Genomic DNA, 10,319 nt, shown 5'->3' with positions numbered 1-10,319 from the left:
GTCCTGAATGGAGGGCAGGTTGGCACCGATGATCTTTTCTGCAGACCTGACTGTCCGTTGTAGTCTGCTCCTGTCCTTTTTGGTGGCAGATCCAAACCGGACAGTGATGGAGGTGCAGAGGACAGACTAGATGATGGCTTTGTAGAACTGGATCAGCAGGTCCTTGGGCAGGTTGAGCTTCCTGAGCTGACGCAGGAAGTACATCCTCTGCTGGGCCTTCTTGATGATGGTGTCAGTGTTGGGCTCCCACTTCAGTTCCTGAGATATAGTGGATCTCAGAAACCTGAAGGATTCCACAGCAGACACAGGGCTGTTGAGTATGGTGATGGGGGGCAGAGTGGGGGGGCTCCTCCTGAAGTCCACAGTCATCTCCACAGTTTTGAGCGTGTTAAGCTCCAGGTTGTTCTGACCGCACCAGAGAGCCAGCTGATCAACCTCCCGTCTGTAGGCCGACTCGTCACCGTCCCGGATGAGGCCGACGACCGTTGTGTCGTCAGTGAACTTCAGGAGTTTGACAGATGGGTCTCCTGAGGTGCAGTCGTTGGTGTGGAGGGAGAAGAGCACACACCCCTGGGGGGCGCCAGTGCTGATAGTCCGGGTGCTGGATGTGATGTTCCCCAGCCTCACCTGCTGACTCCTGTCAGTCAGGAAGTCTGTGATCCACTGACAGGTGGAGGCTGGCACAGTGAGCCGGGTGAGTTTGGTGCTGAGGATGTCCGGGATGATGGTGTTGAACGCCGAGCTGAAGTCCACGAACAGGATCCTTGCATGTGTCCCTGGAGAGTAGGGGTGTTGCAGGATGTGATGCAGACCCAAGTTGACAGCATCATCCACTGACCTGTTAGCCCTGTAGGCAAACTGCAGGGGGTCCAGCAGGGGGCCTGTAATGTCCTTCAGGTGGGCCAACACCAGTCTTTCAGAGGACTTCATGACTACAGATGTCAGATCGACAGGCCTGTAGTCATTTAGTCCAGAGATGGAGGGTTTTTTTGGGGACTGGAGCGGAGTGGGGGAGAGGTGTGACTCTGGGCTTTTCAAACCTACAGTAGAAACCATTCAGCTCGTCTGCCAGTCGTTGAGTGCCAGCAGTGTTGGGGGATGGTCTCCTGTAGTTTGAGAGTGTCTGCAGGCCTCTCCACACTGACGCAGGATCGTTGGCTGTGAAGCTGTTATTTAGCTTTTCAGCGTAGCACCTCTTTGCTGCTTTGACCTCTTTAGTCATTGTGTTCCTGGCCTGGTTGTACAAGACTCTGTCCCCACTTCTGAAGGTCTCCTCCTTGGTCTGACGAAGCTGCCCGAGTTTCGGTGTGAACCAGGGTTTTTGGTTGTTGTATGTGCAGAAGGTTTTAGTCGGCACACACATGTCCTCACAAAAACTGATCTAAGATGTCAGTGTCAGTTAGTTCGTCCAGGTCAGTGGCTGCAGCCTCAAAAACACTCCAGTCAAAGCAGCGCTCTCTCTCTGTCTCTGTGTGTGTGCAGGAGTTCTACATGAAGTGTGCGTCCCACCCGACCTCAGAGGACGACCTCTCTGTGGCCCTCGACCTCATCATGACCAACAGCAGAGACGTCCCCTGCATTGCCTGCAGCGACATCATGTAACGCATACACACACACAGGAACACACATGTTTTTGTTTTGCTACCGGCGGCCTCTCTCTCTGAGATGCAGAATGTGGTGCAATGAGTGAATAACATCTCTACATGTTTATTTCTCTTTTCTTTCTTTCCTGTTAAGGGTTTTTGGCTTTGCAGCGTTGGCTGCAGGCCTGGTTGTGAAGGTGGTGCGGAGTTTGAGAAGCTGACACGCCGCCATGCTGTCAGACTCGTGGCGGCAGTACAGTGCTCGGTTGGAGAGGTGGTGGGCTGCGGTAGCGGGAAGTCCGCATGAAAGGAGCCACTGTTATATTTTTGGACAGCATAGTTGGTGATATTGTCAAAACAGGTGACCCGTTGACTCCCGTTCTCCCGCTGGCTAGTCCGATAGTTATTTCTAATGTCCCCCCCTTGCTGGCTAAAGAGCTGACTTGGTACGGGAAGCTCGTCGCCCCGATCAAAACAGTTTGCTTGGGCTGCAGATCCCCTTTGCTCAAACATGTTGTGTGTCACCGGAGGCAGGTGTTCATTGTTCTTAAAGACAACACTGACGATCTCAGTCTGTCTTTTAACTGTAAAGTAGACGGGTTCAGTTACGTGGTTTTTGCCTCGTCGGAGACCATGAAGTGTTTTGTTTGTGGTGCGGAAAGGTCATTTGATTCGTTCCTACCCTGGGGGGGGTAGGCCAGCTGATGCTGCTGGAGACGGGGTGTCAGGGGGGCTGATTTTGAAGCTTCTTTTAGACCCTTAAATCTAAAAAGGCGGCTCTGGCCATCCTGCTGGGCGCCGCAGCACAGGGAGCTCTGGTCAGGTCACGCTTCCTGGACGTCCCGCAGACGGACTCTTTTTTGGTCTGGAGAGGAAAACTTGTTCCCTCCCTGCGACCTGACAGTGGCTCTGCGCTCTCAGACTCCTCTGAGATTAGGAAATTAGCTGACAGGTGTGTGCAGCAGCTTCTTCACTGCTCTTCCTCAGGTGCACGCTGAGGCCAGGGTGAAGTTGGAGGCTCGTGTTTCCCTTGATGAATTTTACGCTGATGGGTTCTCAGGGTGGCAGGGCTCCTGGCCCGGACGGTCGGTCCTGCTGGTCGGTGTTGGGTGAAGACTTGTTGGAGGTTGTCGCAGACAGCCTGGAGAGGTGACGGCTGCTGTTATCCACGCTGATCAGACATACTGTGTTCTAAAAATGAATGGGGGTCTGAGAGCTCTTTTCACTGGTCAGAGGGGGGTGAAACCGGGCTGCCCTCTGTTCTCTGGTCATCGAGCCTCTGCTCCATAAACTGAGAAACGATCTGAGTGGCGTTTATTTTCTAAACTGTCGGTGTACGCTGATGATGTCATAGTGTTGGTTAACACACAAAAATACGTTGTTATGTTGGTGAACTCTGTGAATCTGCTTGGCTGCATATGGCAGCTTCTCTTCTGGTACAGATCCAAATGGTTTCAGTTGATTTCTTCTGGGACAGGTTGCATTGGGTACCTCAGAGTCTCCTGTTCCTTCCTAAGCAGGAGGGTGGACAGGGTCTAGTCCATCTGGTCAGCAGAGGCGCTGCCTTCCGTCCTCAGTCCATTCAGAAACTGCTCACTGGGCCAGCAGACCTTTATCCTGCTGCATGCTGCAGCGGTTTGGTGGTCTGCAGATGGATCTAGCTCTGTTTCTGACAGACCATCTCTAGCAGCTGTTTACAAGAGTGTTTTCTCAGTGTGGACTTTGCTGAGGCAGCAGCAGGCTGACTCTCTGTACCGGCTCCTACCAGAGCCTTTGCTGTTTGGAGGACTGTTGGACTGTCCTAGCTGGGGGGGACCCACGCTATCCAGACGGCTTCACACTGCAGGGGTTTCTACTCTGGGGAAGGTGGTGGAGCTAGCTGGGCCTCAGTTGGACGACCCTGTTGGACTGGCTGCTTTGATTAAGGTCTACAAGAGTCATGAGTCGGTTACACTGGAAACAGAAACTGACAGAGCGTGAGTGCTCTCTTTTAACGGACTTTTCTGATCTGTATCCTGCCACCAGGCTTTGTCCTGATTTTAAGAACTGTATTGGAAGCTCACACACCGACATGGAGTTAAACTTTGTCCAGCGTTTAATTGCTCCGTGGAGGATTGCAGTTTAGCAATCGGAGAAATGGTGGGCTCTGAAAGTGTGAAGTCCGCTTCCAGAATGAACAATGAATCTTTCTGGATAGTGTTGATAACGTCAGCGTGGTTGTCGAGCAAGGTGTGGTGATTCAGGACACCTTTGTTCAGGTGGTGCTGCTAGTTAATCCGGCCAAAAAGATCATTTTGTCCAAAGTTCCTCCGTTTAGTAGTAACGAAATGTTACAAAGAGAAGTGGCGAGGCACCAATTAAACTGATCCCTCTGGGCACCTGAAACGCGTTGTTTCCTTTAGAAGGCAGGTCTTTATAGTTTTGAAAAATAACACTGAGGAGCTAAATTTAATATTGAAGTTTAGAGTGGATGACTTTGATTACATTGTTTATGCCTCTTCAGAAAGAATGAAGTGTTTTGGCTGTGGAGTGGAGGGCCGTACTGTCCGCTCCTCTCCACAAAAACGAAATGCTGAGGCTAATAACAGTGAGACCGCATCAAATACACAAGAGGACAGTTCACAGGAAGGAAATACACAAGAGGACAGTTCAGAGTTCACAGGAAGGAAATACACAACTCTGAACTGTCCTCATGTGTCAGAGTTCACAGGAAGGAAATACACAAGAGGACAGTTCACAGAGTTCACAGGAAGGAAATACACAAGAGGACAGTTCACAGGAAGGAAATACACAAGAGGACAGTTCACAGGAAGGAAATACACAAGAGGACAGTTCACAGGAAGGAAATACACAAGAGGACAGTTCACAGGAAGGAAATACACAAGAGGACAGTTCACAGGAAGGAAATACACAAGAGGACAGTTCACAGGAAGGAAATACACAAGAGGACAGTTCAGAGTTCTCTCTCCTCTCGCACTCGCTTGGTCCAGCTTATGGAAGCTCAGCAGCTGTGTGATGTGTGGAGAGGTTTTCACGGCGAGCAGCGACACTTGGACACATGCTAAAGATAATTTATTGTCAGGGGCCAGGCTCGATCATTTTTATTGCTTTAAACCTCATTTTAATGTATCTAAAGGTTGTTGGATTAGCCCTGTTGTTTTTTCTGATCACTCGCTTGTAACAGTTTCTGTCTTTATAAAGTGTGTGAAAGCCAGTAGTGCTTATTGGCATTTTAACACAGCTTTATTGGAAGATAAACATTTTAAAGATACTTTTGTCTTTTTTTGGAAAAACCACCAAAGCACAAAATCTGATTTTATTTCTTTACAACAATGGTGGGATTTTGGAAAAGTTCTGATAAGACAATTCTGTCAGCAGCACACTCAGAATGTCACAAGAGCCTTGGTGAGTTGAGTTAAAGCTCTGGAGTCTGAGGTGGAGGAGCTCAGAGACTTAGCTGAAGCCACAGGAGACCAACACCACACTCAGAGACTTGAAGCTAAGAAGTCTGTTTTAGCCAACCTGCCGGGTGTCTCAGCTCAGGGGGCTCTCGTTAGGTCCCGTTTCCAACATGTAGCCCACATGGATGTTCCATCACACTTTTTCTTTGGTCTGGAGCGTAAGAATGGACAGAAAAGGTTCATTCACAGTTTAAAGGGTGACACTGGGCAGGTGCTGACCGATCATACAGCAATTCGTAAACATGCCGTCAGTTTTTACAGCAACCTATTTAAATGTGAGCACATAGAGGAGCAGGCAGCGTCCCAGAGCTTCTACACTGGTCTTCCTCAGGCCGAGCAGCAGAGGAACGTAGAGCTGGAAGCAGCTCTTTCTTCTGATGATCTCTATGCAGCTCTGCAGAGCATGCAGAGTGGGAAAGCTCCCGGAATAGACTTCTAGAAGTCTTTCTGGTCAGTGGTGGGGGAGGATCTGCTGGCAGTACTGAGTGACAGTCTTGCTGGAGGGCGTCTGCCACTGAGCTGCAGAAGGGCGGTCCTTACTTTGCTGCCTAAGAAAGGTGACCTGCAGTTTATCAAAAACTGGAGACCTGTGTCACTGCTCTGCTCAGATTATAAGCTCCTCTCTAAGTGTTGGCAACCAGGTTGAGAAAAGTGATGTAGAAAGTGATTCACTGTGATCAGACTTATTGTGGACCTGCAGGTTGATTTCTGATAACATTGTTTTGATTTGAGACTCTTTAGAGATCTGTAAACTGTTTGGCCTCAGAGCTGGAATCATATCTATTGATCAAGAAAAAGTCTTTGATTGTGTTGAGCATGAATATTTATGGCTCACTTTGAGTGCTTTTGGTTTTGGTCCTGGTTTTATTGATAAAGTTAAGGTTTTGTACCGTGACATTCAGAGTGTGCTGAAAATGTTTGGAGCTTTAAGCGCTCCTTTTCAAGTCCAAAGGGGAATTGTTATATTCTTTAGCTTTTGAGCCTTTGTTGCATACACTTAGATGTGATCTTCAGGGATTGACCATTCCAGGTTGTAAAGCACCCTTAAAGCTGTCAGCCTCTGCAGATGACCTGGTCATCCTAGTGGATACTCAGCAGGACACTGACATGTTGGTAAGGGATGGAGTTCAGTTTGGCTCTTTATCCTCAGCCAAAGTTAACTGGGACAGAAGTGAAGCTCTGTGTGTTGGAGGTGTACTGGAGAAACAGCTAAGCTTGCCTGGGGGGTTAATCTGGAAGAGCGGAGGGTTCAAATATTTAGGGGTTTTTCTGGGTGATCAGTCCTTTGGTCTGAAAAACTGGGAGAATGTTCTAGAAAAGGTGAAAGGTCGTTAAACAAGGTGGAAGTGGATTTTGATGAAGATGTCCTACAGAGGCAGAGTTCTTATTACTAATAATTAGGTTTTGTCCACTTTATGGCATCACCTGTCTTGTGTTGACCCCCCCCACCAAGATCCAGGCCCTTCTTGTTGACTTTTTCTGGGACAAACTGCACTGGGGGCCTCAGAGTGTGCTGTATTTGCCAAAGGATGATGGAGGACAGGGCCTGATCCACCTCAGCAGCAGGGGGGCTACTTTCCGTTTCCAGTTCCTACAGAGGTTTCTGTGCGGTCCTACTGATTTAGTGTGGAGGCCGTTGGCTTGCACTACGCTGGGTCAGTTAGGAGGACTTGGACTGAACAAATCTTTGTTTCTGATGGACTTAAAGCAGCCTAACATCAAAGAACTTCCTGTCTTCTATCACGGACTGTTTAAGGTCTGGAGCTTGCTGGTAAAGAAGAGGCTGGGGCACCACAGCTCACTATACTGGCTGCTTCAGGAACCAGTCAGTCATGGATCACGGTTCAGTGCAGTCTGTCTTCTCAGGCGGTTCTGTCCCTCTAATGTGGTGACTCTGGGACATGTAGTTCAGCTTGCAGGAGCGAACTTAGACGATGCAGCTCCTTCCACTCGTGTTATCGCTCTGTTGCTTAGTAAATGGAGAGAAGGCGGAGCTGACACTCCATGGAGAGCTCACTTAGGTCTTAGTGACCGTGTTGGCCCTGAGTGGAGAGCGCTGTACAAACCACCACTGATCAAACGAGCCGCTGGAATATATTTTTGGACTGTTTGGGGAGGTTTTCTCTAAACGTATGTTCATTTTGGGGTACAGGTACTCTCAATTTTGTTTTGGGGAGAGCAAAGATGGCTGTTTATATGAGCAGGAAAAACCGAATAGAGAAAGCTGCGGATGATGATGATGATGCTGTGCTCGTGTTTGTAAAGACGTTTAAAAATAGATTTGAATTATTATCGAATGATGAAGGATCTGAAAAGTTTTTCCAATATGTGGTGTCACAAGAATGTTCTTTGTTGGGTTGTAGATGATGAACTGCTTTTTGAAAGTGTGCTGAGAGAATTTGGATTCTGTGAATCTTGTTTTACTGATTGTTGTTGTAGTTTTGTAACCTTTTTGAACCTTCTAATAAATGTATTGTTCAATTTCAATTTCTCTCTCTGTCGGTCTCTCAGGGACCTGGTCCTGGTCTTCCAGTGTTCGGAGCGTCATGTGATCTGTCTCGACTGTTTCCGCCGTTACTGTCAGACTCGACTGAACGAGCGACAGTTTGTTTTCCATCCTGTGATTGGCTACTCGCTGCCGTGTGCCGGTGAGACTCAGTATGATGTAACCCTCATAATGTAATATCACAGTGATGTGATGAGAAACCTGCTGAGAGTCACGTGACCAGACATTGATTGAGAGTAGGAACCAATCGCTGCTCAGTAGAACCAGTAAAGGTCAGAATGTGTTTCTGTGTGATCTCTTGTGTCTCCAGTCGGCTGCGTGGACTCTCTCGTTAAAGAGGTGCATCATTTCAGGATCCTGGGAGACGATCAGGTACAAATGTGTAAATATACTACGTATGCACAACACGTGATGCTGTAACCATGGAAACCTGTCTCCCTCCTCAGTATGGGCGGTACCAGCAGTACGGGGCGGAGGAGTGCCTGCGGATGATTGGAGGACTGATGTGTCCGTCACCTGGCTGCGGGGCGGGGCTTGTCCCTCCGGAGGACAGCAGGAGGGTGGAGTGTGACCGGCAGCTCGGCTGCGGCTTCGTCTTCTGCAAAGACTGCAGGGAGGGCTATCACGAGGGGGCGTGTCACTCTGAGCCGGCCCCGCCCACAGGGGAAGCCTCCCAGGTGAGCTGACCAATCACAGGGCTCCCAGTTTTGTTGTTAACCATCCCGCAGCAGCAGGTTCTGGTCAGATGAACCGAGGGCTCCGGTGAAGAAGAATTATTTTACACAATGAATCGATCAGAAGAAGCTGAAGGAAAGTGGCGCGTTGCTGCTGCTGTGTGAAACGTGCAGCTTCCATAAAGACGCTGCAGGTCAGCGTGTCTCTGCGGGGCGTTCAGGGGACGATGGCGGCGCTGGAAGCAGGATTTTGGACAGGGGGGTGTTGAGGTTGTCCTGGTTTGTCTCCCGACAGTGAAACCTGGGAATCCTAACTCTTCTTCTCTGCAGTGTTTCAGCGGCTCGTGGCGCCGCTCCGTGCTGCCTTCAGGGCAACAGGAAGTCGGAGGATCGTCTGTAGTCTCCAGAAGTGATTCTCATCCGGTTTGAGCCCGAGCGCTAACGTGGCCTGGAGAGGTTCAGTGTACAGCTGTGGCGAGGCGCAGACTGGTGTTTCAGAGGAGCTGAAGTTTTCTGTTTGGGGAAACGCAGAGGAGGGAGGACTGAATCCTGACTCAGCACATATTAAACCAGCTGATCTGAGAGCAGTCAGAAGCCTCACTGCTGTAGATTTCCCTTCAGAGAAATAAAAACATTGCCACCGTGAATTCTCACCAGAACGTCTTTAATGCTCAAATTCTTTAGAGGGATGACCCCCCCCCCCCCCCCCCCCCCATCCAGGAGAACATTCATTATTCATTAAATATAATCACCATTCACATGTTAATTGTTTCCTGTTAAAGTTCATCTGTTGTTCGTTCAGTTACAACAACACTGACGTCATCAGCGACAGAGCAGAGCCCACATCCCTGTTTATGGGGGGCAGGAAGGGACCTGGATTATGGATAGGGGGCCCCTGCCAGGTGATGATCCAGTCCAGCAGGACTTCCTGGCCAATGAAACAGTTTTCCTCAACAACAAAATAACAAACGTTCAGTAAATGAATCCCAAACGAATCAGCAGCTAATGTTTCTACTCAGGTTTCTATTCTGTTCAGGAAACTGAATTTAACTGGTTCATATCAGCTGGAAACAGATCTGATCCTGGAGGTTCTGCCTCAGATCACTTTACTGATCCTCTGTTTGTTCTCAGCAGAAAATTCAAACCTCATTAACTCTCAGTCAGGATCAGGAACCAGGATCTGACTCTGATCCTGAGACGTATGCAGATCCAATGTTTCACCAGGAGAACATTTCTGACCGGATCTCTCCTCCCCCCCCTCAGGGTTTCGTGGTGGAGGAGGAGGCGTCTCTCAGAGGGAGGTGGGATCAGGCCTCCCTGCTCCTCCTGCAGGAGTCGACCAAACGCTGCCCTCAGTGTTCAGTTCCTGTGGAGAGAAACGGTGAGAAACAAACTGATGAAACCAGGTCCACCTCATGTGGATTCTGCTTGTCTGGACTGGTCTGAACTGGTCTCAGCTGGACTGAACCCTCAGTATTGAGTATTCTTCCAAAGCTGCTCTGATTGGTCGTCTCTTTGACTCTGACTCGCTGTGCCACTTCCTGTCGTCTCTGACTCTTCTTCTTCTTCTCTTCTTCCTCAGGCGGCTGTATGCACATGCAGTGTCCTCTGTGCCGAGCCGAGTGGTGCTGGCTCTGTGGTGTCCCCTGGAACAGGGACTGCATGGGGAACCACTGGTTCGGATAGAAACGCATGTTGTAACTTTACAGGTTCCTTATTGTCACAATAACAAACTGAGAATGTCGACAGGTTATCAGTGCTGAGCGTGTAATGAAATGGTCACAGGTTTGAGTTTCCTGTTCATTCTCTGCTCTAAAAATGGTCATTTATTAAAAGGATTGTTTTTATTCACCTGAGGAGATGGGATCTTGTCTTCCTGTGCAATAGTTAAATCTGGATCTAAACTCTTTTTGCTTCAGTAGTTTTAAAGGTTCAGAGTCCCGACGTGTTCCAGGTTTATTTCTACAGGAAAGTCTTTATTCATTCAGCTGATTTTTAACGTTAAGACATAAAAATACTAATCTTTTTTTCATCTCGTTAACAACAGAGGAGCTGTGAAAGAAATGTTTGAGCTCATGTAGAAACGCTGTTACTG

At 48.8% G+C, this 10,319-nt stretch overlaps 1 protein-coding gene across 1 annotated transcript; it reads left to right on the top strand.

Annotated features, from left to right (window-relative positions):
- Window positions 1-1,467: 1,467 nt before the first annotated feature.
- prkn (parkin RBR E3 ubiquitin protein ligase) lies at window positions 1,468-10,080 on the top strand (the record flags this gene model as incomplete). Its single annotated transcript, XM_046065405.1, has 6 exons — window positions 1,468-1,598; window positions 7,556-7,692; window positions 7,861-7,922; window positions 7,997-8,227; window positions 9,488-9,605; window positions 9,807-10,080. Coding segments are annotated over 6 exons (783 nt in total), but the record flags the coding sequence as incomplete, so codon positions are not given.
- Window positions 10,081-10,319: the final 239 nt, after the last annotated feature.

The sequence above is a fragment of the Micropterus dolomieu genome, linkage group LG12 (assembly GCF_021292245.1).
Source record: "Micropterus dolomieu isolate WLL.071019.BEF.003 ecotype Adirondacks linkage group LG12, ASM2129224v1, whole genome shotgun sequence".
Classification (NCBI taxonomy): domain Eukaryota; kingdom Metazoa; phylum Chordata; class Actinopteri; order Centrarchiformes; family Centrarchidae; genus Micropterus; species Micropterus dolomieu.
Note: the sequence above shows the minus strand (reverse complement) of the source record. Positions and strands in the feature narration are given on the sequence as shown.